The sequence below is a fragment of the Panthera leo genome, chromosome E1 (genome assembly GCF_018350215.1).
Source record: "Panthera leo isolate Ple1 chromosome E1, P.leo_Ple1_pat1.1, whole genome shotgun sequence".
NCBI classification, from domain to species: domain Eukaryota; kingdom Metazoa; phylum Chordata; class Mammalia; order Carnivora; family Felidae; genus Panthera; species Panthera leo.
In genome coordinates, this window is record NC_056692.1 from 4,829,831 (window position 1) to 4,856,974 (window position 27,144).

General features: G+C 46.5%; 2 protein-coding genes across 8 annotated transcripts in view; one reads left to right on the top strand and one right to left on the bottom strand.

The window, feature by feature from the left end:
* Positions 1 to 497: 497 nt before the first annotated feature.
* On the bottom strand, positions 498 to 15,910 carry LOC122206723 (protein SCO1 homolog, mitochondrial). Of its 2 annotated transcripts, none has more exons than XM_042916170.1 (6): positions 15,598 to 15,910; positions 14,197 to 14,287; positions 10,710 to 10,814; positions 9,793 to 9,885; positions 6,096 to 6,211; positions 498 to 1,423 (listed from the first exon to the last, which is right to left on the bottom strand). In XM_042916170.1, exons 1-6 carry the CDS (start codon positions 15,880 to 15,882, stop codon positions 1,289 to 1,291), a joined length of 825 nt encoding a protein of 274 aa, XP_042772104.1. In that variant the 5' UTR covers positions 15,883 to 15,910; the 3' UTR covers positions 498 to 1,288. The 2 variants fall into 2 exon arrangements, with proteins under 2 accessions (XP_042772104.1, XP_042772103.1); XM_042916169.1 differs by having other exon boundaries at positions 10,617 to 10,814.
* Positions 15,911 to 15,984: 74 nt separating this feature from the next.
* Positions 15,985 to 27,144, top strand: part of ADPRM (ADP-ribose/CDP-alcohol diphosphatase, manganese dependent) — a 35,845-nt gene continuing 24,685 nt past the window's right edge. For 2 of the 6 annotated variants that reach the window (XM_042914848.1, XM_042914843.1), the window contains exons 1-4: positions 16,322 to 16,535; positions 16,678 to 16,873; positions 24,333 to 24,950; positions 25,740 to 25,856. In XM_042914848.1, the coding sequence (XP_042770782.1) occupies positions 16,816 to 16,873; positions 24,333 to 24,950; positions 25,740 to 25,856 (793 nt within the window). In that variant the 5' untranslated portion in view covers positions 16,322 to 16,535; positions 16,678 to 16,815. Of the gene's footprint in view, positions 16,044 to 16,321; positions 16,536 to 16,677; positions 16,904 to 24,332; positions 24,951 to 25,739; positions 25,857 to 27,144 lie in introns of those variants that run through there. The other 4 variants (XM_042914845.1, XM_042914846.1, XM_042914844.1 and 1 more) reach the window with 4 other exon arrangements.

Here is a 27,144-nt window from a genome sequence, read left to right on the forward strand (position 1 = left end):
CACAGCACGCTGTTAACAGACACACCAAAGGATGGGTCAGCTTTTCACTTGTGCAGATCAAAACGCTGCTTCCCCACAGAACGATTTCTCCAGCCTGATCCCCAGGCCACCAGCATCTGAGGCACCTACGTGTTGTTTGTGAACACAGGGGTCCAGGGTGCCTGGGTGGCTCCCTCAGTCTGACTTCGGCTCAGGTCATGATCTCGTGGTTCGTGGGTTCAAGTCTCGCATCAGGCTGTGTGCTGACAGTGCAGAGCCTGTTTTGGATTCTGTGTCTCTCTCTCTCTCTACACTTCCCCACTTACGCTCTAAAATAAAATAAACATTAAAAAAAAAAAAAAATGAGCGTACAGGTCTGCGTCCCACCCAGAACCTGCGAATCCAGCCCTGGCCGGAACCTGAGCTCTAAAAAGCACCCAAGGGGCCCACCCGAGTCTGCGGGTCTCTGTGCTGCCGTGGACGCACCCACCCTTCACCACAAGAAAGGTCACACTGTCCAAGCTGCAAAACCGAGCACACCTTTATTTCACACCCACTGCAACCCAGCCAAGGCAGAGGAGAACCCTGTGCCACAGTCCCGATTCAAGATCCTCCTTTGCCCATTTGGTAGCTGGCTGGAAACCCGGCACATTTAAATGAAAATCACATAAAAGGACCCGAGAAACTGACCCATCTTCCCCAAACAACAGACTTCTTCGTTTGTAAAATCAGCAGGTGCCGATGGAAGCACAATACAAACTTGACCATGGTGTCTGTTCGCACGGAAGACTATACTTAAATGCTTTCAGGTCTAAAAACCCAACTGTGAATGTCCAAGAGCCCGATTTTAATTTGACTGTTACCAGCCACCAAGAACTCGAAGAGGAAAGCAAGGGCACTGTGGAAACTACTCTTCCTGGAAATTCAGCCCCACAACCCGGGTGACAAGGGTCCAGGACACAGGAGAGACAGCAGTGCTGATCCGAGGGCCCCTCTGACGTGGAGAAATGCACCTGCTGAGTCTCTCCTGAGTCCATCCCACAGCTTCACGGTAACTTGGTCCTCCGGTCTCAAGCGACTATTCGGTTGTAATCTTTACAGTTCCAAGAATCGATTTTGGCTGAACCCAAGGGTAACATAATACCCATTTGTACTGCACCCATAATGTCCACAATACAGATGTTCTTACGGTATGAAGGCCATTCTGTCGGTTGCATATGTATATACACAGATAGATGTTGGCTCCTATGGGAGACAAAGTTTTTCTCCTCTTTGGCAAGAGAACATCCACCCGGCGCCACTGCTCTGGCTAGCTCTTTTTCCTATGTTCCCTCATGTGCGCAGCAATGGAACCAGCTATTTCTGCATTCTTCTTGTTCTGGCCAAAATAATCTAGAAACTGGCCATCTGGTCCAATCAAGTACATTATTATTGTATGATCCACCTGCAGAGAAAACGGTGGGGGAGGGAAAGGACAAAAAGATTACCAAAATAAGTCGCTTCTTTTTCTGATTAAATGCTGCAGATGAGAACTTCACATTAATGATTAAATAACCTCTGTAACATGTATCGTTTACAGAATGCGTCTAAGCCTATTTTCATAAATTCACGGTGACAAATATCTAAAATCGTTTGCATTCCAGCACTCTCTACAGACTACTGCCTTAGACATCAGCTAGAATTTGGGATTCTTCTGGTTCTGTCCATAACACACACATGCACTCGATCTCGGGAGAATCGACTTCCAAGAAATGGATGCTGCTTTTGGAAGAAACGGGTACCTCATTGCTCCCAAATGCTACCTACCACACTGTATCAGAAGAACCCAGAAAAGTCACCACTACTGTAAGTGTATGATTTATACATTCTGGAATGCTATTTAGTCCTGATATTAGTGACTCACGTGGAAACGTGGAAATAAGGGTTTTTCTCCCCCAGGAAACTGGCATATACTCTGCCGAATGATCCTATCTGAGGCAGATCACCTGGGCCGTCCTCAGGAGACATACATGCTACCCCTCCGAGGAGTCGTCTTACAGTTATCTATTTTCCGAGCAAAGTTCTGAAAACATTCCTACCTCTAACCTAAGCTTGGATCAGTCATACAGTTTTTATTTATATGCCTGCACTTAATCCAACTTTAAATGAGCAGAAGGCTTGGCGCTTAAGGAGTCCTTGGAATTTATTGCAGGCTTGATTGCTATTTGGCAAGACAAAAAGAAAGACCGAAATGTGATCACACATACCGAACCGGAGACACCCCCAAATACACCCGCCACACATTATAGGTCTGTGAGGTTATTGCTTTTTTATATACACACATTTGTAAACACAGAGCAAATGGAAAGAGCCACTTGCCTGCGCACAGAAGGAAAGAATGTGCCCCAAGAGCTCAAACAGCTGGTGATTTCACGTGTCCTGGAATAATTCGCTGAAGGAGCAGGACGGGGGATCAGCGCTTCTCCGCATATCTGATACCGACTCAGAACTGGGTCTCCAGCTCACGCTTTACGCCTTCCTCTGTATCTATAGCTTCCGTTTTTCTGTTTCTTTTTGTACTCGATTCTCTCACTCCCTTAAAAAACTAAAATTCCAGGGGACTTATGTTATGAGTGTTCTTACTGGAAATTACTTTCTAGTACAGAACGAAAATACTGTTCTACCCGTATCTGTCAAACTTGTCAGTGGCCTTGTCTCAACGTCCAGCTGGCTTGTGGGCACAGCGAGAGCTGTCGTATGTGTCTAACCCACAAGTTTAGAGTTCTAGTAGGTCCCAGGACAGATACAGGAAGCCAACGTTCACCGACAAGCTCTGTCACATGCCACTTCGTCCCGAGCCAGGGATCCCACTCCTCTAGAAATAATCCAACAGGCTGGAGAGGAAGTTATAGAACAGTAAGAGCCAGACCGAAGCTGAGAACCCAGGCCTGCCCGATTTCACAGTCCGCTTCTGCTGCCACCTTGCTGCACGATCTCTGCCAGCGTTCTGCGGAGCAGTGTGTATGCTTCACAGACACATGCATTTTTATGTTTTGCAAAGTAAATATATGCGCATAAAAATCGAAAAGAATATACGGTAAACTTCTACAGGGGAAGCCTGCCACTCCTTCCAGACTTCCAGGAGTCCCTCCCGTTCTCCTCCAAGGGAACCACTGCCACCAGATCCTTCTGGATTCTTCCAGAGAAAACTGTCCACATCTGTTAGCAAGTGTACATACCTGCCTACTTCTTTCTATACAGAAGCAACAATGTCCTGTAGGCGCCTTCTCATTTAACAAGGTGTTGGACACCGTTCTCCGCCAGTAAGTACAGGGTAGCTTTTAAAAAATGGTTGCCTGGTTCTTCCCTATGAACAACACTGTAGGGTACAGGTGTAGAAAAATCCCTCAAAGTAGAATCTCTAAGGTAAACAGTATTCCACTTTAAACGCTGACAGATACTGACAATTTTGGCTTCCGAAGAGGATCTCTCAGTTAAATTCCTATCATCTATGCACAGAAATGCCCATGGTTCCAAATTTCCTCCCAACAGCATATTCCCTTTTTCCCCAAATTAGATTTCGATAATACATTTCCAACTTTTGACCTTTGCTGATCTAACAGGTACAAAATAGCATTGCATTATACAATTCACACTCTTTCATTAGGAGTGGAACTGCACATCTTTTCTTGGGTTTGAAAGCCAGTTATGTTGTTTTTCAAAAATACTTCCTACTTAATACTTACATACGAATGTAATATTATATATATATATAATGTATGTATATATATATATATATATATATATATGTATGTATCAATAATATATATATATAGCTTCCAGTGGACCCTAAATGGTTGGCACACCCATTTCTTTAATTTTTTTTTTTTTAACATTTATTTATTTTTGAGAGACAGGGCATGGGCAGGGGAGGGGCAGAGAGAGAGGAGACACAGAATCCAAAGCAGGCTCCGGGCTCTGAGCACACAGCCTGACGCAGGGCTCGAACTTATGAACTGTGAGATCTTGACCTGAGCCGAAGTCGGATGATTAACTGACTGAATCCCCCCAGGCGTCCCTGGCACATCCAATTCACATGTACTATCAGTCTGAAGATTCCACGGGCACTCAAAAGCCAGAAGCTTCCCCTTTGCTACCGCTGCTTGAGATTAAGAAAACCTGATTCCCTCACTCCCTGCGGGTCCTTAAATCTTGACTGAAGTTTCCCACACCATTTTGCGGACGAAAATCTGTGACCTCAAAGGACAGAAGTCATACCAATGAAAAACCTAACAAGCTGGAGAGTGCCTCCCCCTACTGGTTGATTTAGCAAAGAACTCATTGGTTCTTTTTCATTATTATTAACTCCAGTGGAGCTAACATACAGTTCCATTAGCTTCAAAGGCACAATTCACTGGTTCTGATCAAAAGGTCAAATTCTTAGGGCAGTAAACCAGTATTTCTCAAAATTGGGTCTAGGATGTATTCCAGAAGGTCCAAGAAGTCTCTATAAGACTTAGATATCTGCATTTTAATTTTTAAACTTAAAAAAGTAATACTCATATTCTGGATTATCTGCGTGACTATCTTATAACTGAATACAAATCTCCGTGGCCAAATACGTGTCTATGTCTATGATCTCGCACACACCTGCTGTCACTCCTGGTTACAGGGCAGACAGCATGAAAATGATGTGTTCTTGCTGGGTCCCAGACCAAACAGTCAAGGTAGACGACACCAACATTTCAAAGTATTTTAAAGAACACACGAAGGGCAGTTGATCGTATAGTTGGGCATCCGACCCAAACCATGTTTTGGAGACAGGCTCCTATAATTAATCACTCCACCCGACCAATGTTACAGAGAAACCAGAGCATGACAGCTGAGGGGGAAGAACTGAACTAATACTAAACGGCAAGGCCAACTATTAATGGACAGGAAAAAGTGTCCCGTTTGAGAAGAAAACCGGGTGGGTGGGGTGGTGCTGATGCCCTTTGTTGGTGCTTCACTGTGAAAGCCCAGGTAAGAAGAGGGACCGGGTGATGTGGACACCTAGGGCTCCGGGGGCAGTGCTGGAGAATGTATGAGCTGTGCAGGAATGAACACATTTCTGGTCGCCATCATCAGAAAGCAAATAGTAAACATGTAATTGTGCATATAATTCATATTTGAATTGAATATAATTGAAGTATATAATTCATATAAAAATAAACCTGATGGAAAGTCTATCTTCTTATAGCTTTCAGTCTTTTCTCTTGATTTTCAGAACTCTTGCTCATTCCAAAAACGCAGTTCTCCATGGCCTAACACTGCTCCTTACACCTTTTCCCTGGGGACATAGAGAACCTAGACAATGGGTTTTATTATTTTATTATTATTATTTTTTTGGAGAGGGAGAGAGTACGAGTTGGAGACAGGGGCAGAGAGAATCTTAAGCAGGCTCCACGCTCAGCGCGGAGCCTGACGCTGGGCTCGATCCCACAACCCCGGGATCATGACCTGAGCCGAAATCAAGAGTCAGACGCTCAACCAAATGAGCCACCCAGGGCTCCTATATATATATTTTTTAATGTTTATTTATTTTTGAAAGAGAGAGAGACAGAGCATGAGTGGGGAAGGAGCAGAGAGAGAGAGGGAGACACAGAATCTGAAACAGGCTCCAGGCTCTGAGCTGTCAGCACAGAGCCCGACGTGGGGCTTGAACCCACGAACTGTGAGATCGTGACCTGAGCCAAAGTCGGATGCTTAACCGACTGAGCCACCCAGGTGCCCCAGGGCTCTTATATTTTTAAATTTAAATAAAGTTTTGTCCCCAAATGATGGGTTCTCTTTATTTCCAACATGGTATCCAAGTACCATGTTCTACTGAATCTAAAATACCACTCATCATATATTTTCCCATAATTTTCTGGGCCACTAAAAAGGAAAATGGGCAATTCAATTATAAGGACACTGAATATACATTAAATCAGCATCCTTAAAAAAATTATACTTCTATTATCCTTTCAAATATCCCTAATTCCTGAGGAATTTGTGATGATCTCAGCTTTTCTCTCATTTCTACAGCCCACTGTCAGACCGGCACAAGCGTGCGGTCTGAGCACCGGCCTGTGGGCGGCACTCGAGCGTCTACTTACGATGTAGTCCTCGTCCTCGTCCCTGGGGCCAGGACTGTAATACACCCTGTACGCTCTGGCCACTCGGTCGATCTCTTCTTTGGTGCCAGTCAAGCCAACCAGTTTGGGAGAAAATTCTAAATTAAAAAAAAAAAGAGAGAAACACAGTGAAAAATAAGAAGCGAGTGAAAGCACCCCCCACCCCCTGCCTTCAGAGTCTCTGCTGCTGCTTTCTCCCCATGTGTCCTGGTCCCCCCCTCGTGACTCACGGGAACAGACACGCACACAGAACAAATGCAAACTCTCCCTTGTAATGAAGAAGTCACGTTCACCAAGACAGGCCACATTCTGAACCATCAAACACACCCTAACACATTTAAAAGGACAGAAACCATACGTGTGCTCTCAGATCACAGTGGAGTTGAACTCAAAGTCTGTAACAGAAAGATCGCTGGAAAATCCCAGGACACACAGGGACGAAACGTACTTCTGAATAACACATGGGTCAAAGAAGAAATCTCAAGAGATATTTAAAAGTATTGTGAACTAAGTGAAAATGAAGACACAACTTATCGAAATGTGTGGGATGCAGCCAATGCAGTCCTTCGAGGGATATTTGTGGCACTGAATTTATACAGTGGAGAGGACCTAAAATCAGGAATCTAAACATCCCCCTAGGAAGCTAGGAAAAGAAGAGCAAATTAAATCCAAAGTGAGAAGAAAAGAACTGGAGCAGAAATCAATGAAACTGAAAAGAGGAAAAAAATCACTGAAACCCAAAGCTGGTTCCTTATCACATGGAAGTGAAATCCTTTCAAAGTCCTCTTGTAATGATCTGGAGGGAATATGTTCTAATCATTTAAATCACATTTCTTATTAATTTAGTTGTTTTTAAATACTCAGATACGGTTCTGAGACATGCTCAAGCTTAAAGATACTACCACGAATTAAGCATTACAGTGTTTTGTTGTATCCTGAAAAAGAGGTTTGCTTTTTGCTTCACAATTCACTCGACTCTGGTCCAGGGCTGTGTCTCATCTTCTAGCAAATAACCTCTCGGCATGTATTTACTGTTTGGTTTTTGGGATTTATGGAAGTGAGCTGGTGAAGTCACCAAACCACCACGGGGATGGAAGTACAACACTGGGCAGCAGTGCCTTCTTCCAAAGGCAGAGAGGAAAAAAGCCTGTTTTCATTTTTCGGACTAATCCAACCTAAATTGAAAATCTGTTCAGCTACTGAAAAAGCACGATGGCTTGTTTTTCTTTTCCACTCTGAGTAAACAGAAAGGTAAATGAAGTCTGAATTAGTTGTATAGCCAAAACTTTTAAAAAATATTGCTGAAATTGCAATAATTTTCTAAATATGAACTTAAAAATGTAAAAAAAATTATTAAGTTTCTTTATTAATTTTGAGAGCAAGTGAGTGAGCACACAAGCAGGGGAGGGGCAGAGAGAAGGAGAGACAGAATCCCAAGCAGGCTCCGCACCATCAGTGCAGAGCTGGATGCGGGGCCCAAACTCATGCACTGTGGGATCATGACCTGAGCCGAGATTAAGAGTCGGACGCTTAACCCACTGCACCACCCAAGTGCCCCAAACTTAAATATTTTCAAATCCGCCCACCCCATCCAGTGCAACTGGTCAAGATGACCATCTCTGCATGTATGTGCTGGTGGAGAATATTACCGCAAGGGTTTTGCATTTCAGTTACAGGAACTCAGATGCCTACTTATCGGGAGATATTTACGATTTGGTTAATTTATGGTTAAAAAGAAAATAGCCGCCAACGTAACACACACTTCCATCAGAGATCGTTTATCACCCCATGAGTTATACCTGCTTTTCACTGCTTTTGGAATAAACTATGCCATTGTTCAAATTTCTGCCTAACCTGCAAACAGTGAACACAAATTCACCTTGAATATCTAATAAAAGCTCTAAAACTTTAAGAAAACATAAGCCTTTGTAACCTTAGGCTGGACAAAGATTTCTTACACATGAAACTAAAAGAAGGATCTCTAATTGTCTCTAAACCAATAAAGTGCTCTTCAAACCACACCAAGTGTGGGGAGACGGGCAGGAGCCAGAGCTCTCATGCACGGCTGCTGGGAATGTGAAAACATACAACCACTTTGGAATACTATCAGTTTCTTAAAAAGATGAACACACAGCCACCACACGATCCAGCAGTCAGGCGTTTACCAGGGAAATGAAAAGTATGTGTCTGTACAGAGGCTTGTACATGAACGGTCTTGGCAGCTGTCTCTCTCTGCAAATAGCTCCAAACTGAAAGTGACTCCAGTGTCCATCATTGGAATATTACTCAGAAGATAAAAAAGAGTCAACTGATAACATGCTAAATCATGGATGGGTCTCAAAATAATTATGCGGAAAGAAGCCACTAAAAACAAAAGAGTACACTAAATAATTCTGTGGACACAGACTTCTAGGAAATGGAAACTAATCTATGTTGACGGACAGCAGATCTGGGGATGGGACAGGGGCAAGGGCACAAGGGGTGACAGGTATATTCATTTTTTGGTGGTGGTGATGGTGTCACAAGTCCAGACATGACAAAAGAGAACTGTGCACTTTGAATATGTACATGTTATCATACGTCAATTGTATCTCAATAAATACGTTAAATGACAAGATACAGCAGGTCCTTCACAAAACACACTTTCAAAAAAACCTCAAAGCTTTAGATGATACACATTGCAAGGGGTCATATAACAAAATTAAATGTAGAAGTACTCATGAGCTCCTCTGGCCTAAATCAATTTCACCATAATGAGACTTAAAATTCCAATTCCTGACTTTTGAGTGCCCATGTTCCTGTCACTCCTATAACAACAAAACAAGATTCTTATTCCCGCCATGTTTTCAGCTGAAGAAACTTGGATCCTAAGAGATTACGCAACTTGCCCAAGCTCCTAAGAACGTAGGCGTTCATCCTTAATTCTACCGGCACTTGGTCTTGAGAATTGCTTTCTCTTAGGTTTTAACCTGCATGTAATGTTTCAACTGAGATTCTTCTATGAAAAGTTATAAATGTGCTTCTCATACTAAATGTTCTGGATTTATAAAGTATACGGTAGGAGTTCACACTGTGCTCACATCTCATAATGTCGCTAATCTTGGGGCACCTGGGTGGCTCAGTCAGTTAAGCGTCCAACTTTGGCTCAGGTCATGATCTCACAGTTCGTGAGTTTGAGCCCCGTGTCGGGCCCTGTGCTGACAGCTTGGAGCCTGCTTCGGATTCTCCGTCTCCCTCTCTCTGCCTCTCCCCTGCTCGCTCACTCTCTAAAAATAAGCAAACTTAAAAAAAAAAAAAAATAATGTCGTGAATCTCCCAATGTCCATACTCCCAGGATGTACATCTGTCCTATTACAGAGAGAATGAGGTACAGAGGCAGAAGGAGAAGCAATGTGTTCTGCCTCTCAACTCAAGATTCTGTTAACTTAGTTGATATCTGAGGCCAAGTCCGGTCCTTCCTGTGACAAAATACAGAGAGCTGTGCATCAGGAATTGAGAAACTTGTTTCTTATTTGCTTATTCACGGTCACAACTGAGCCTCACCTTTTTTATTCACCTGTAAACCTGACGACGACACCATCTGTCCTCCCGTGTCCACGAGGCACGTAAGGTCGAATGAATCCATCTTTCAAGAACTCTAAGAGCTGCACAAATGTAAAGCATTATTAATAGGACCTACCTTTCACATACTTGGCGATGGCTTCTTTGGTGTCCCTCTCTGGGTCGATAGTGATGAAAAGCGGAGTTAAATTTGGCAGAGTTGGAATTCCATCTGAAAGAATATTCCCACTGGTCAGTACTCACGCTCCGGGGGAAAAGATGAACGCTGGCAGTTACAGCAGAGAGAGCGGGAAGTGCTACAGCGAGGGTTAGGGAAACACAGGGACACCTAAGCGTGGAGGAGAGGACGGGGAAGGGATGGGACGGCCTGCGAGCAGGTCCCCAGAGTATCTGCGGTGGGATCAGATAAGAATCCTACTGAGCACCTTCACCGGTGCACACGCGTTACCGGGGTCCCGTCACGTGGGCATCTCGTGTTCTGATCCAACGCGATGTTTGCGGTTTTCCCCCCACCACACCTCAAGGGCAAGGTGAACTATTAGTGAGGACTGAATCCCCGGAAACAATCCAGTTTAAGGATGGAGGCCTGCCTCCTGTCTGGGACTAACCAGTGCGGCTGACGGCACATCACAGACCACGCCGCCGTCTTGCTGGTCCGTCACGGGGACGACGACAGTGTCAGTGACGGATGTCTACAATCAAGGGACATTAAGCAGCGCTGAAGGAGACCAGACCTCACTCACATTTTTAAGCAATTTAACATTTGGCATCAGAACAAGCTCCCTCTGGTAGAGAATATGGTCGTGGGGATCAAAGCAGCAAATGAGCCTGATGCTGAAATTTTATATTCTCAGAAAGCAAATAATTACAACACCTTGCCCAACGGAAATCCGAGGACGTGAAACTACGGAAAAGTAGTTTTTACAGTTAGCGGTGGCTTACCTATCTCATCCACGACTTGAATCATTTTTTCTAGTTCTTCTGGACAGATATCAGGGCAATGAGTGAAACCAAAATAAATCAGGACCCACTGACCCAGGTAGTCTTGGTCAGTGACGGGCTCTCCAGTATGAGTCGTGAGGGAAAACGGGCCCCCGAGGAGAGGCTTTCCCAAGCTCCGCTGCCGCTCCTTCTCTAGCTCTTAAAGAGATACAAACACTCACGTTAAACAAGTCAATCTAACCACAGGTACTGAAATGCCTGATGTACGGTCAGTACTGTACTAATGACTGTGGGGGCACAAAATGTGCTAAACAGTCTGTTTTCTAGAAACTTAAAAAATATTTCAAGAAAAACAATCCTATGACAATGCAACAAAACCAAATTGAATGGAATGGTATGTAGAGAGGACTCTAAGAAAGTGGTAAAGGTATTTCTTCCTCTTTTGGAATAGTTCAGTCCTGTCATCAGGTGTGGCTGTGGTGGGGGAGGGGCCACAGGGGCCCAGAGTGGACTGTCTGAGCCCAAGTGGGGCAGGGGGGGTGGCCTGGCACCAGGAGTCTTACCCTGAGTGTCCCAAGGGCATCTGAATGGGGTGGGGACAGCAGCGATGGGACCTCAGTTCTATACAGGGGATTAGTAACAAGTAAGTAAATTAAAGATAAGCGTTATACATGGCAAAAGAAAAAAACGCAAATGCAGTCTGTAGTACTGTGCAGAAACTGGAGGTGCCAGGGTCAACTTGTGGCTGCAAGATGCGTTCACACAGAAGCAAACGTAGATGTAACCACATCTGTCCACTGAGAGGACCCTGCAGTGGACACAGCCCAGCAGCAACGAGCCCTGGGTTCTAAGTATCATCCTCCACTAAAAGCGAACAGGGCTTTTTGGAGACATGGCGGGTGTCAGGGCCATGGCAGAGAAGTACAAGACGAGCCTGGAACATCCTGTCACGTCAGACCGAAGGAAGAACTCAAAGAACACTGGAGACGTGTCCCAAGGAACAAGAGCTGCTCAGACTGCCAGGGACCAACAGGGGACAGTGGAGCATCAAAATAAAGAGAATATGGGTTACGATTCATTAAATACGTAGGAGAGCACGAGTCCAGACGGATATAAATAAACGGAGACTTTGATGCGGACTGGGATGAACATTTAAGTGTGTAAATGCACACCACGAAATATATACTAATTACATTTTCGGGACAGAAGCCTGACAGACACACCCTCAACCTGAGCACTATCAGTAACGGGACCAAAGGAGGCCCTGTGCCACCAGACTAGACGCAACGAGAACGGAGCACGAGTTCTGTGACATTCCTGCTGAAGGAACGTGACCCGAATCTGATCACGAGGAAACCAGACAAACCCAAACTAAGGGACACTACTGGCCTGTAATCTTCACAGTTTTCAAGGTCATCCAAGTCTCGTAAAGATGGAGAAACTGCTACAGACTGAAGGAGCCTAAAGAGACAAGTAGGTACAAGGCCTGGTTCTGAGCTGAACTCCTGCTACCAAGAAGGCCAAGTTGCAAAACTTGAATGAGGCCTGAAGACTCGATGGTAGTGAACATGTCAATGTTCATTTTCCGATTTTGGTGGCTGTATCATGATTAAATTGGAGAACGTACCTGCCTGTCTGTAAAAAAGTACACAATGGAGTAGAGATGATGATGCATGTCAGCAAACACTCTCAAATGGTTTAGAAATACTTGAATTTTTTAAAGTTTATTTATTTATTGAGAGAAAGAGAGAGCAGGGGAGAGGCACAGAGAGAGAAAGGGAGAGAGAGAGACACAGGGAGAGAGAGGGAGAGAGAAGGAGAGGGAGAGGAAGAGGGAGAGGGAGAGGGAGAGGGAGAGGGAGAGGGAGAGGGAGAGGGAGAGGGAGAGGGAGAGGGAGAGGGAGAGGGAGAGGGAGAGGGAGAGGGAGAGAGAGAGAGAGAGAGAGACAGAGAAACCCAAGCAGGCTCCACACTGTCAGCGCACAGCCCAACACGGGGCTCGAACTCGCAAACTGTGAGATCACGACTTGAGCCGAAACCCAGACACTTAACCGACTGAGCCACCCATGTGCCTCTGGAGATACTTTAAATATCGTTTCACAATAGGGTTTTTAATAAAACAAATATTATCGCAGGTGAAATTCCAAACTAAAGTCAAAAGCTTGCTTATTCTAGAATGGTCTCTGCCACTACTTTTCCTGGCTTGTTTTGTTTCTTTGTGAAACTAAAGGAGCTTAATTTCTTACTAGAATATGAAAATCCCATCAATAAAATACTGGTTGTTACACAAAACAAACAGGTCTGTATATCAATATGGGCCTTCTACTGCTAAGATTCTAGAAGCCTATGAATTCTCCCAGATCTAAACATATCCTTTGTATCACGGCTTCAAAACAGACTCTGAAGAACCAGAACAGATTTAAGTGATATTTTATCTTTTTATTATTTTTTTAACGTTTACTTATTTTTGAGACAGAGAGAGACAGAGCATGAACGGCGGAGGGTCTGAGAGAGAGAGGGAGACACAGAATCGGAAGCAGGCTCCAGGCTCTGAGCTGTCAGCCCAGAGCCCGACGCGGGGCTCAAACTCACAGACCGCGAGATCATGACCCGAGCTGAAGTCGGCCGCTTAACTGACTGAGCCACCCACGTGCCCCGTGTTATATTTTAAAGTTTGACTAGAAACTTTTAAACCCAATCTTAAAAGCCTGGAGTAGTGACTAAAATATAAAGTTCTCGTAGCCAATTTCTGGACATTTCAAGTGCTAAGCCAGAACAGTTCCTGGCACTCCCTGACCAGATTCTCCCTATTTCTCTCCATCATCCAAGGTCAGCCTGTGGCCCTTCCCTCTGCTGATACTTGGTGGTCTGTAGGAGGGGCTGGCCCTTCAGAGGCTGGGGAGAACCTCTTCTAGTGAAATCCTTCTGTGTCTGCTTCCCTGTCACGAGCACCTCGATGGCTGGAATGCATCTAAGTCATCCTTGGGAACCCTCTGGGCGTCATACCACCCACGCTCCCATCTGTTCACAATTAAGTCTTCATATTGTTACACAGTGGCATCTGAATACAGATAAAAACACAATGAGAAACCAGGTGAATTCCAAATCCAGTTTGGAATTCAGTGAACAGTACTGAACCAATCTTAATTTCTGAGTTTTGATAAATGACCCATGGTTATATAATTTGTTAACAATAGGGAAAGCTAGGTGAAAGGTACATAGTAACTCTCTTGTGTCATCTTTATAACCATTCTGTTCATCTAAGATTATTTCAAGATAGGAGTGCCTGGGTGGCTCAGTCGGTTAAGCATCCGACTTCAGCTCAGGTCATGATCTCGAAGTCTGTGAGTTCGAGCTCCGCGTTGGGCTCTGTGCTGACAGCTTGGAACCTGGAGCCTGCTTCGGATTCTGCGTCTCCCTCTCTCTCTGCCCCTCCCCTGCTCACACACTCTCTCTCAAAAATAAAAAAACACTAAAAACTTTTATTGCAAGATAAAAAGTTTAAGAACAAAATAAAAGATGCTAAAAAAAAAAAAAAAGAAAGGTTTTATTCAGAGCTGAGCAGAGGATATCTACTTACTCTCTGTCTTTTCTTTCTTGAAGTACTTCATTCCAGCCAATAAGGCTCCACCAATAGCAAATGTGAATGCTAAAGACTTCCAGGAAACAGGCTACTGGGGCAGAGATTTTACAAACAAAAATACTAGTCAGATGCAAACATGCAATCGTCCTACATTTATTACTATGGTAGTTTTTAACATACATAAACACACATCTTGATCTTCTTCAACATGTAGAATGTTTCGTGTTGCTCTGGGATGAGAAAATACTGGGGCGCCTGGGTGGCTCAGTCAGTTAAGTGTCTGACTTTGGCTCAGGTCACGATCTCACCGTTTGTGAGTTCGAGTCAGCCCCGCATCGGGCTCTGTGCTGACAGCTCGGGGCCTGGAGTCTGCTTCGGATTCTGTGTCTCCCTCTCTCTCTCTCTCTGCTCCTCCCCCATGCAAGCTCTGTCTCTCAAAAATGAATAAATGTTAAAAAAAATAAACTGAAAAAAAAAATACTTGACAGTATCTGTGGATGCAATTCCATCCGGGCTCCCAACACAATTACAGAGGCATTCCTTTTCAAGAAGAAATTCCCTAAGTCCATTTCCTTTCATGTGAAAGAGGACCTGAAGCTCAAGTACCAGGACTGTTAACACGTGTGACCTTGACCATAGTGGCTGATTTCAAATCCAGTTAATTATGTGTTTGTGCTGATATGGAAAATATAAATAAACCAAATAACAATTTGGGAGGTCACTCTAACTCTGGCTTCCAGAAGTAACAAAGTCAAAGTAGAAGAGATCTAAAAATGGAGCTTCTTGCAAATTGCGTCAAGTTAATTCTTTGTACTCTTTTTCAGGTCCCAAGGTAAGTAAGATGTCCACTACCTTGGTCTAATTCATTACCCTTCTCCCCCCAGCTTCTAAAACCCACTTCTCTTAACCATCACTAGTGGGGAGCGGCTCTCAGGTTTTTCCAGATCAGAACTAGAACCTGAGCGAAATCAAAGAGGGCATACCCAGCACGCAACTACGACCCACATTTTGCTCAATTTCAACGTACACATCGAACATCTAAAGCGGCGTTCAAGTGACAGGAATTAACATGCTTGGATTCCTCACTCCTGGTCAGTTCAAGGTTGAGACCTTCAAGAACACCCCGAACTCATTTTGGGGGCAGGGGGCACAAGAGCGCACTACAATCCAAACCCGAGAATCCAACCGCGGGGAGGCGTCGGTTCTCTCTTCCGCGCTGGGACCTCCCGCAAACCGAGGGGGTCGCGGGATGAGAGTCTGTGACCGCGTAAGGCTGAGCCGAGGACCCTTCCAGGCCCGGCCGAGTGGTTTCCGAGATTGCGACCAAGTGGGATGGGGAGGTCGCGGGCCGGCGTGGAGACGCGACGGACAGAGGGAGGGCTCCGGCTGTGCACTCACCCCGGGCTTGGAGGGCCGCGTGGGGTCTCTGCGGCCCTTCGGCTCGGGACCCGACGACCCCGGTGGAGGTGGCGTCGCCGTGCAGAGGGGCCGGTCTCCCCGGCAGCTGCGTGCGAGCTCCGAGGTCCGTCGCGCCTCCTCTCGCAGCGCGCAGAGCTGCCTCATCCAGGCTCTGGCGGTCCCGTCCGCCGGGGCCCAGACCCCGAGTCCGTGGGGCAGGAGACGCCAAAGTCGGCTCCCCGGAAGCCGCATAGCGGACCCCGGTATCCGTAAGAAGCCCGCCATGGACCTAGGAGACCGCACCTCCTCTAGCCCGCCCCCCAACTTCCGGCGCCGGCTCCACTTCCTCCGGAAGTCGCAGGGGGCCGCTCTTTCCGCTCCGCTCGTTGGTGGCGAGGTTGCCGAGCCGGTAGCCCGGGAGGACTTGGCCGCGGACCCGCCGCGCGGTAGGTGGTTCCTTGCGGCTGGAGGCGGGTCCGGCCGGGGCTGGGCGGGGGCTTCGCGGCGCGGGCGGGCGGCCGACCGACCGGGGGTGGGAGGCTGCGGCGGCGTCCGGGCCGCGCGGCGGGGGCGTGGCGGCAGTCACCGCCCGCAGAGCCCCGGTCCTCCTGGACGCCGGCGGGGAGCCGCTGGGCTCTGACTGCGCTGCGCCCCCAGTGTGGAGGCGGACCTGTCGGGGTAATTGGGGCGGCCGCGGTGGGGTAGGAGTGCCGGGCGCCCGCAGTCGTCCCCTCGCCGCGATGTCACCTCTCTGGGAGCCACGGCTCTGGCTCAGCCCGCTGGGCCCCGGCGTCCCAGGGTGCTCTCGCCGACGCCCCTCCCCGCTTCGGTTCCCGGGTTCAGCCTGGCGGGTGAGGCCCTCACCTGGGACCCCCTGCCTTGGGGGGCAGCCCGCGTTCACGGCACGGAGCATCCCTGCGCCTCCCATGCTCGCGGAGGTACAGCTTGCGCGCGCACACACACACACCCTCACACCCTCTTCGCCTTCTTAATCTCTTCGCGTCTGCACTCTTGACGCCTCCCCACCCCACTGGATTGGCAAAACACTGGAAAATGCCCAATTCTCTTCCTTAACTTCAGGTCACACTCCCGCGTGGCCTTTGTCAGCGAGCTTCCAGTGAGCAGAAGCAGCTCGTGTCCCAGTGATTGGGGGACTGGGGCAGGCTGTGTCCTCGAGCCCGCACCACTGGCTCAGGACGGTCAAGTTGGAGCCCGGTGATGCCTGAGTTTCTTGCTTCTGGAGTCGAACTGGGATTTTCTGGAAGTTCCGCTCCAAGTACATGGTGCACTTAAGATCATTTTCAAAGTAAAATTTTCTGTTCTGAGATTGCCCTTGGGTAACTTTTTTTTTTTTTTTTAATCGTCTTATTTCTGTGTATTTGTTTGCCCAAGGAGTTTTCCCACAAATTGCCAAAAAGATTCAGTAACAGCTTGCTAACTCAGGCAAGGAGCACACAAAATTATTGTTATCTTTTCTAATTGCTCCTTTGTATGTTAAGTATGTCGATCATACAGCTTAAAATTCAGTGTTATTTTTAGCTGGTCTGTTAAATTGTGTTTGCCAAAGTGATTCCTTCAATAGCTTTATTCTTAGTTTGTTTACCAAAGCATTTTTTACAACTTTTTTTTTTAAGTAAAAAAAATTATTTATTTTTATTATTTATTTTTGAGAAAGACAGCATGAGCAGGGGAGGGGCAGAGAGAGAGAGGGAGCCAGAGACTCCGAAGCAGGCTCTGTGCTGACAGTAGCGGTTTGGCGGGGGCTCAAACTCACGAGCTGTGAGATCATGACCTGAGCCAAAGTCGACACTCAACTGACTGAGCCACCCAGGGGCCCCTACAACTATTTCTTATTACATTTATAATATTAAATAAAATACTCATTTGTAAAACCATTCTTGACTCAAAGTAGGTGTTTTAAAAATACATGTGGGATGAATTGCTCATCACACTTCTAAACCTGATTTTATGGACCCGTGAAACTCTAGTGTTAAAAGATCCCTAAGAAGTTTTCTGGTGTAAACCTGTCGCTTTTATTACGACTTTTAAACCATGGAGATCAGCAAATGAGTTTTCCCCTTTCAGTTAGATACTGTTTTTGAAGGAGACGGGACCTAGATAATATCATCTAACGTTTGTTCTATCAGTAGCCACCAGGCTGATCAGATTTTGTGCTTGACCTAACGTTAGGCTGTCTTGACTAGGACAGGACTAGCCTGACTTTGTGTGGCTCCCTGTCATTGACTCTAAGTCTAAAGTTCTCTTTTGGCCAGCAAAAGAGCGGACACAGGATTAAAGTGAGAGATGGCTAATATCTGGGAAAAGATAAGAGCCCCGAACAAAGGTCTTCCCCGTTTTTATTAGGATCAGAAGGCTTATAAATGTGGTGATGGACGTGCACAAAGGGACAATGAATCTGTGAATGTTAACTTGTGGACGTGAGGGAAAGGGGGTCTTAAGGATATTCGGGGATGGGGGTTTGGGTTAATACAAAACAAAATCCAGGCGCTGGGAAGTCGGGCTGAAGGTTGTTTACAGCAGACAGGAGGCAGGACCTCTGTTTATCTTAGCTAGCCTAGGGGATGAGACAGGTAGGAGGAATAACCTCAGGGTTGACAAGGCACCTTTTCTTTTGTTAACCGTCTATGCTCCAGGCTGCTTTGCCTGCAGCATGGGGTCCATTGTCCAATTTACCTAACCTGGCCCTATCCCCCTGTGAAAGCAGCTTCTGCCATAGGACTGAACTGGGGTGCTTCCACCTTGAATATCTAATCTTGTTTATTTCATATACCGGTGTACTGGGCACCTTTGCACCGTTTCTATTTCAGGACTTTGCCCCTCCCTCTCTATTCTGGGGGCTCTGCACCCCCTCTCTATTTTGGGGTGCCTTTGCACCTCCCTAGTCCTGGCACCTTTGTGCCTCCTTATCCTCGGGGTGCCAATCTGGTTTACCCAAACTCAGGTTTGAGTGTTTTAATGGCTTTGTATTTCTTTAAGCATTGTTAACCCATTGGCGTAAGCCCGGGGGTGGGGGGGGGGGGTTCCTAAGCTCATCCCCCATAGCTCCCAGCACTGTAACTTGTTCACTTCATCTCAGGTCCAGATTCCTGCCCCATGTGCCTAGCCACAAACCTTTCCAGCCTCAGCTTTTCTGTTACTGTAATATTTAGCACAATTAAATGCTCAGACTGCTCACCCCCCCCCCCCCCCCCCCCCCCCCCCCCCCGCCTTTTCTTTCCACAGCCACCCATCCCATGGGCTCTGCATATAAAAACTTTGCTGACTGCACCTGCCTTCTTCCCTAAGATGCTTCTGGCTTAGCCTCTGAGTGTCTCTATCACAGTGGTTCCCCTTGCCGGTCTCTCCTTCTTAATACCTGGACTTCTTTGCCCACTGCTTTGGTTTCCTTTGACAATAGCGTAGGGCCGTCTTCATGCGCAAGTTCATCATAGATGCTTGAGGGAACTTCGACCTGGAGCTTCACCCTTCTGCCCGTCTTATTACTGAAGTTTTATTCGTATCATCTTGTAGCAAGTTTCCAGAAAATAAGCATCTCTGAGATATTTCTTCCTGATTTTTAAAAATTTTTTAATGCTTATTTATTTTTGAGAGAGAGAGAGAGAGAGAGCGAGCGTGTGCATGCACAAGCGGAGGAGGGGCAGAGAGAGAGAGGGAGACACAGAATCCAAAGCAGGCTCTAGGCTCTGAGCTGTCAGCACAGAGCCCGACGCGGGGCTTGAACTCACGAACTGTGAGATCATGACCTGAGCACAAGTCGGATGCTTAACGAACTGAGCCACCCAGGTGTCCCTAGAGTTCTACAAATGATGAGCCTACCTTGACACATCATAATTAGTGTTTATAGTTTGCATTAGGATTCAGTCTTGGTGTTGTATATTCCCTGGATTTTGACAAATAAATAATGACAGGTATTCTCTGATATGGTAGCATACAGAATAGCTTCACTGCCCTAAAATCTTCTGTGCTCCACCTGTTCATCCCTCTTTCCCCTTTGACCCCTGGCAACCACTGATCTCGTTACTGTCTCCATGGTCCTGCTTTCCCAGAATGTCATATCTTTGGAGTCCTATGGTATGTAGCCCTTTCACATTGGCATCTTCCTCTCTCTTTTTCTTTCTTTTTTTTTTTTTTTTTTTTTTAATTTTTAACGTTTATTCAGTTTTGAGAGACAGAGCACGAGTGGGGAAGGGGCAGAGAGAGAGGGAGACACAGAATCTGCACAGGCTCCAGGCTCTGAGCTGTCAGCACAGGGCCTGGCGCGGGGCTTGAACCCATGGACTGTGAGATCATGACCTGAGCGAAAGTCAGATGCTTAACTGACTGAGCCACCAGGTGCCCGTTTCTTCCTGTTCTTAAAAATCATTCATGCCTAAGGAGGTTTTCACAAAATGCTGCCTGTGTATCATGCACCATGACTATTGGAAGGAGTTTTTGTAGGAATTTACTAATAAAGTTTTTGAAAACCTGGTAGAGTTTTCTACCGTATTCTGATCTATAAAAAGCTGCAGTAGTTTGGTTATTTTGAGGTTCACTAGGCAGATGTATTTCCTGATAGATAATTAAAAAATAGCGTGCAGTACTTTGTGATTTACAAGGTGGATTGCCGTGCATTATAAGTGAGTTGAATCTCACAAGTGCTGATGAGGGTTATCTCGCTCCGGGAAAAACTGGGCCTACAGTTCACTTCCAGGTCTTCAGTTCTAGAGCCTTCAGCAGCCATCCTGCTGCCCGGTAACTAAAACGTCGGTAATGTCACATATAGTGGTGTGCGGTCCAGACTTTGAGAACAAAGTCCCACTTGAAACTTGGGATTTTCCTTTCTTTTCAAGAGCACATTATTTCCTTAGGTCTTCTAATCCGTCTAGACTTGATCTTCTCTACAAATCCTCTCAAAAAACCTTACAGACATTTAGAAACACGCAGAAAAGTAGAGAGAGTAAACCTCCCGTGCCCATTACTCACTTCAGCAGTTACCCTGTACTCACCCACTTCTGTGTGTATCTGGCGGAGGACGGAGGCCATGGAGGCCACTCTGAAACACTTTCATGCCTTTGGTGTGTTTAGTAATTCCTAGTTTCCCTACCGGAGGCGTGTGAGCTTTTTATCTCTCTGTCCACCAGGAGCAGTCTTTCTGAGCTCCAGGCATCTTGTAGGGCCAGACTGTAAAAGACGTTGAATTAGTTTCTTGGGTCAGTCCCTGCCCACTCAGGGTTCTTCTTTTTGACCCGCCTTACTCACCTCTGACCCTAACAGTCCTTCCCTGCATGTGGCCTGGCCCCTACCCCCTGCTTCATGCCTTTCTCCTAACAGATTGCAGTAGCAATTTTCATTTCTGTTTTTCAAAATAATTTCTTTATTTCATAAAATGGTATTTCCCTGTCTTTAGCCTTGTTTTCTTTTCTTTTTTCTTTTAAATTTTTTTTAACGTTTTATTTATTTTTGAGACAGAGAGAGACAGAGCATGAATGGGGGAGGGGCAGAGAGAGAGGGAGACACAGAATCGGAAGCAGGCTCCAGGCTCTGAGCCATCAGCCCAGAGCCCGACGCGGGGCTGGAACTCACGGACCGCGAGATCTTGACCTGAGCTGAAGTCGGCCGCTTAACCGACTGAGCCACCCAGGCGCCCCTCTTTTCTTTTTTTTTAAGCAGACTTCACGCCCAGCGCAGAGCCCAGTGCGGGGCTCGAACTCATGGCCCTGAGATCAAGACCTGAGCTGGGATCAAGAGTCGGATGCTTAGCCGACTGAGCCACCCAGGCGCCCCAGCCTTGTTTTTAAAAGCTCTACGTCTTTGACATTACACGTCTCCTTTCTACCTCAGAACATGCTACTGTTTCCAAGTGTGTGGCCCCTGCTGCTTCTCTGCACACTGCTTAATTTTCCTTAAGAGGTTGGCAAATCTTAGTTTGCCCTTGAGTCTCTCTAAACTGTATTCCAGTGGAAGGTGTATCTGATGGGACCTTAGAGCCAGTTCCGTTTGGCTTTACTGAGAGGAGAATTTAATGGCTGATAGAACGAAACGATCAAGCAGGGACAGGTGGGTCCAGGCATTCAACTAATGTTTCCAGGAACTTGACTTCTTTCCATCATTCCGGTCTGCTCCCATCTGGGTTGGGTTTCTTCTCAGGTCGCCTTCCCCAGCAGCTCCAGTCTTCGCCGTCAGCCTTGCACCATAGTTCTGGTAGTTGGGCTGGTAACTCCAGCAACAGTCCCGCACGCAGCTGGTGCTGGCTAACTCGGCCTGGGTCACGTGCTTGCCCCTGACCGACCAGAGGGACGCTTCCACAGCCAGCAAGGGAAGGCCACACCACGTGCGCTGAGAGTGAGGGTTTGTGTAGATGTCTAAAGAGACGGGCGTGCTGTTAACCACAAGAACAGGAAATGAATACTGGGTAGGCAGGCAAAAATGATAGCTGTCTCTGGAGAAGATCAAATTAATTGGGACTAAAAGCTCCCTCTAGGAGATCCACCATACCAGTCATCACCTGAAAACTTCTGAGCGTAAACACAAAAACAAAGAGGCTTTTCTGGCAAGGGAGAACAGCGTTCCCAGAAATCGTTTTCTCTGAAGCTTTGGTAATAACGCTCCAGGGATACCTTTACTCACTTACCTTCTGGTTGGATTCTTCCGTTAATCCGTACTTGGAGTCACAAATATTTGAAACCTAGTATGACTACAGATTGTCATCAGATTTGGAGGAGTTGTAGATTTTTTGTATCTGAGTTCTTCACCTTTCAAATGAGATGATCTGACTCACCCCCCACACATACTGACTGCCTTGCTATCTACTGGGATTTTCAGATGAGGACTGCAGGAAGCAATGAGCACGTGAGAAGAAAAAAAAAGTGTAAGGACACCAAGCCAGTTTTCAGGATTGCCATCTTTCTAGTGCTGCTTTGCCTGTGTTAGGGCTAGAGTTCCACCAACCAGAATAAGGAAGAAAGTAGCGGAAGCTCCCATTGGGTGGGTCAGGTAGAATCGTGTCCTTCGTGAACGCCAGTTTCGGAATAAAGTCCCGTCGTCCTCAAGCCACATTGAAGTCCCGCCCTTTTGCCGACTGCGGAGGGTCCCCTTCACATCTGACAGCAGCGATCTGTCGACTAAGACTTCACCTATTGTAGATGGTTCAAAGGACCCAGTAGCCATAGTGGGACCAGGAGTCTGAAAGTAATTTTAGAAATTCCAAATGGATTTGTTGTTTTAGAAACAACTAGGCCTTAATAAACTTAGATATCACAGCGCAGTTTATTACTGCAGACTTAGAATGAGAATAGTCAATAAGAATAAGAATAGACTTAGGACCATAGCCTTTGATTTACAAAAAAAAAAAAAATTAATGTTTACTTTTGAGACACACACACACACACACACACACACACACACACACACACAGAGTGTGAGCGGGGGAGGGGCAGAGAGAGAGGAGACACAGAATCCAAAGCAGGCAGGCGCCAGGCTCCAGAGCAAGAGCACAGAGTGGGGCTTGAGCTCACGGACTGTGAAAACATGACCTGAGCTGAATTCGGACGCTTAACTGACTGAGTCCCCCAGGCGCCCCTGATTTTTATTTTAATTTTTAGTGTTCTTGGCTCTTTTAAGGTGTTACAAATGATTCTAAATTTAGGTTATAAACAATCTAATAAAATCATAGCTTTTCAGGTCTAAATCCCTTGTTGGCTAGTGAGGGAGGGCACAGATCACATGTAAGAAGAAAAGATTATGTAGTTCCCATTTTGGTTGTGGGGCCAGGCTACTTAATCGTCAGGTTGAAAACTGGTTCAGATTAGAATCCAACTATTGAAGAACCAGGAGCGTTTTCTCAGAAATGGAGATAGTCACATCAATATTACAGTTTTTGTGCTGGATTTTGTTTGTTTAAAATGATTCCTCTCATACCTTTATTTCCTCTCCCTGTTATTCCAGGTGTAAAATACGAGAAAGTTATTTCAAGTGGTGTGGCCACCAAAGAAAAGATTCAGCCTGACACAAAAATAACCTAGAGGGGGAATCTAACATATCGAGTGCAATGAATGAGTGTAATATACAACTTTCTGAAAAAAAGAGTTCTGGCATTTTGGTTTTTTTTTGTTTTTTTGTTTGTTTTTTTTTTTTTTAACGTTTATTTGTTTTTGAGACAGAGAGACAGAGCATGAACGGGGGAGGGGCAGAGAGAGAGGGAGACACAGAATCGGAAACAGGCTCCAGGCTCTGAGCCGTCAGCCCAGAGCCCGACGTGGGGCTCGAACTCACAGACCGTGAGATCGTGACCTGAGCTGAAGTCGGACGCTTAACCGACTGAGCCACCCAGGCGCCCCGAGTTCTGGCATTTTGATAGAATTATTTTGGTTTTTGTGGAAGAAAGTGTGCGTGTGTCTCTGTAAAATGACACATTCTGTCGGATGTGAATCTGACTTGCCTGGAATTAGAATGCCTGTTCATGATAGGATAATACCCTTCTGTTAACTGTTACTCTTAGTGAAGAATAGAGATGATCATGTATTTTATGATGAGGGAAAGGAACCGTGTCAAAGACGGTTAGTTTGGACCCAAGACCGTTTGACTCTAAGACCCCTGCACTTTTCTCTCTGCCATGCTGCCCGGCAGGTTAACTCTTAACGTTCACTTCACCATTCTCTTCAGCCCATTCAGAAGACTAAGATGTTTATAACGCGGATATCTTTTTTACTTTATTTTGTTTTATTTGATTGTTTTAGAAAGCCGTGTGGAGGTTATGGATGATAAGCCCGGTCCTGGACCACTGAGTGAGACTTCAGAATTTCTCTTCTCTTTTGGAGTTATAGCAGATATTCAGTATGCTGACTTAGAAGATGGCTATAATTTCCAAGGAAACAGACGGCGATACTACAGACACAGTCTGCTCCACTTACAAGGTGCTATCGAGCACTGGAATACAGAAGGCAGCCCGCCCCGCTGTGTACTTCAGCTTGGAGACATCATTGACGGATATAACGCGCAGTATAAAGCCTCTGAAAAGTCGCTGGAACTTGTTATGAACACATTCCAGATGCTTAAAGTTCCCGTTCATCATACATGGGGGAACCACGAGTTCTATAACTTCAGCAGAAACTACTTAACAAATTCTAAACTTAACACAAAGTTTCTGGAAGACCAGATTGTGCACCATCCCGAGACCGTGCCTTCAGAGAACTACTATGCTTATCATTTTGTGCCGTTCCCTCAATTCCGGTTCATTTTACTGGATGCTTACGACTTGAGCGTCTTGGGCGTGGATCAGTCCTCTGCAAAATACCAGCAGTGTCTGAAGATACTGAAGGGTCACAATCCAAACTCGGAATTGAATAGTCCTCAAGGTGAATTATTCCTTTGAGCTGAGAATCTAATACATTGTCTTTAAATTCTTCAGCCACCTTTTATTCAGCAGGAAGATGGACGGTTAAGGTAAAAGTATATCGTCGCCGTCGTTCGGGGTCAGGATTTCTCACAAGCCCCATGGCACGTGCATTGGTTGCAGTCAGTTGAAGATGCGTTTCACGGATGTCTGAATGTCTCTTCTGGGCCAGGCCCTTTTTCTAGGGCTAGCTAGTCAGAGCCATAAGCCATGCTGACAGCATCCCCTTTCTTTTTAGTGGATTGAGTGGAGGAAACGAGAGACACGGTGGGCGGGACCGGGAATAAATGAAACAAATGAAATTACTTCCACGGTGATAGATCCTACCGAGAAAATCACATAGGATGTTAAAGAAAAGGATCGCGTACTGTTTTAGCTTCAGTGGTCAGAGATGGCCTCTCCAGAGAGAAAAACATGGAAGCGGAAACCTGGACGGTTGGAAGGAGTTGTCCTTGGGAAGCACGGGGTGGGCAGAGTGTTGGGGACGGAGTGGGGGACAGATGGGAAGGTGCCCGGCAGAGGGAGCCTTGGGCATCAGGACACAGGAAGAGGCCAGTGAGGGAATAAGAGGAGCATGTGCAGCGCGCCTCATCCGTACTTTGCCCTGTGCCTCGTGGCTCCCCGTTTTAAGTCAGCCGCTGCCCAACATTCCTCAGGAAAGGTGCAAGTGTCCCCACGTTAGCCGAGTTCGAGTGCCCAAATGAGGGGGAAACTGGCCGTTGATGGGTCTAACGTACCTCATTCATTTCAGGACTGTCTGAGCCCCAGTTTGTCCAGTTCAATGGAGGATTCAGCCAAGAGCAGCTGAACTGGTTGAACGAAGTCCTCACCTTCTCGGACACAAACCAGGAAAAGGTGGTGATTGTGAGTAAGTATTTCAGTTCCTCGATTGCACCAGCGTCGTGGAGGAGGGGAGAGTTAGGTCGAAAGTGCACTGGTAGTTATTTCGGTTGTGATGTCCTCTTGCTGTGAAATGAATGCTTCCATTTCCCACCCCCCCCCCCCCCCCCCCCGAGAACCTGAGTATAAGATTGACGTTTACAGCCGAGCCAGGAAAGAACTGTAAAATAACAAAAACATGTTGCCACATGTTAGTGCCTGGGAGTCGGCCTTTTAGGTTTCAAAGTAGAATTTCAGCACGGGGGATCAGTTTACGTAGCACAGTTGACTCTTGAACGACATAGGGGATGGGGTGCCGCCCCCTGCACAGTCGAAAATCCACGTGTAACTTGTGACTCCCTAGAAGCTTAAACTACACGTGGCCTCCTGTTGGCTGGGAGCCTTACGGGTAACGTAAACCGTTGGCTGACACATATTTTGTCTGTTACGTGCATCCTGCACTGTATTCTTACAATAAGTGAGCTAGCGGAAAGAAAATGTCATTAAGGGAGTCATAAGGAAGAGAAGGCACGTTCACAGTCCTGTAAAAATCTGTGTATAAGTGGACCCGTACAGTTCAAACCTTTGTTGACCGTCAACTGTAACATCTGAGTGCGAAATTCGGTCCAGGACCGCCCCCCCCCAACAAGACCTCAGCCGGTCAGGCACTGTGGCCGCTGGATGGAGGCATCGGCTGTCGAGCGTTGGGGTGTCAGGTGTGACAGACGCACGTGGCGGTCAGTACTTCACATCTGGAGCTGCGTCTGCCGCGTCACTGCAAGGAGATAAGATTTACGAGGCTTCTGCTTAGAGTCATCTTCTACAGAACTGCTGTCGTCGTAGGTTGTAGGAACCTGAGGTGCAGGTGTGCGCACACACACAGAACTGAATTTGGACTTGGCGTATGGCTGGTGTCCTTGGTCTGGGGTCTGAGTTTTGATCCTCGCTGTAGAATTGATGCGGCGCAGTGGCTGAGAAGACCATGCTCGGGGCCGCAGGGACGGGACGCCGTTCCGTGCACGGGTGTTTGCGTGAGCTGTGTGACTGGGTAAACGTGGAACCTTCAGACCGATTCTCTGAGTGTTGCATCACATGGAATCATGGCCACGAAAACCCCTCGAAAACGACGGGCTAGTCTGACAGCTGGCGATAGAAACGCGTATGTCTCTAAGTGTGGTTTTTACTTGGTGATCCTGCACCGTGGGAAAACACGTAGAGGGAGCAGGGCTGTTGGGGCTACCGTTAGATCAAGTGTCCTTCCAGGCTGGGAGGACACA

What these genes read in the sequence shown, in the direction of transcription:
- LOC122206723 (XM_042916169.1), bottom strand. Translation starts at nt 15,882, where the DNA reads ATGGCGGGCTTCTTACGGATACCGGGGTCCGCTATGCGGCTTCCGGGG. An exon ending in CAAGAAAGAAAAGACAGAGA is followed by an intron (nt 10,815 to 14,196) that starts GTAAGTAGATAT and finishes TATCTCTTTAAG; the next exon opens with AGCTAGAGAAGGAGCGGCAG. An exon ending in CATCGCCAAGTATGTGAAAG is followed by an intron (nt 6,212 to 9,792) that starts GTAGGTCCTATT and finishes TTTTTAATTTAG; the next exon opens with AATTTTCTCCCAAACTGGTT.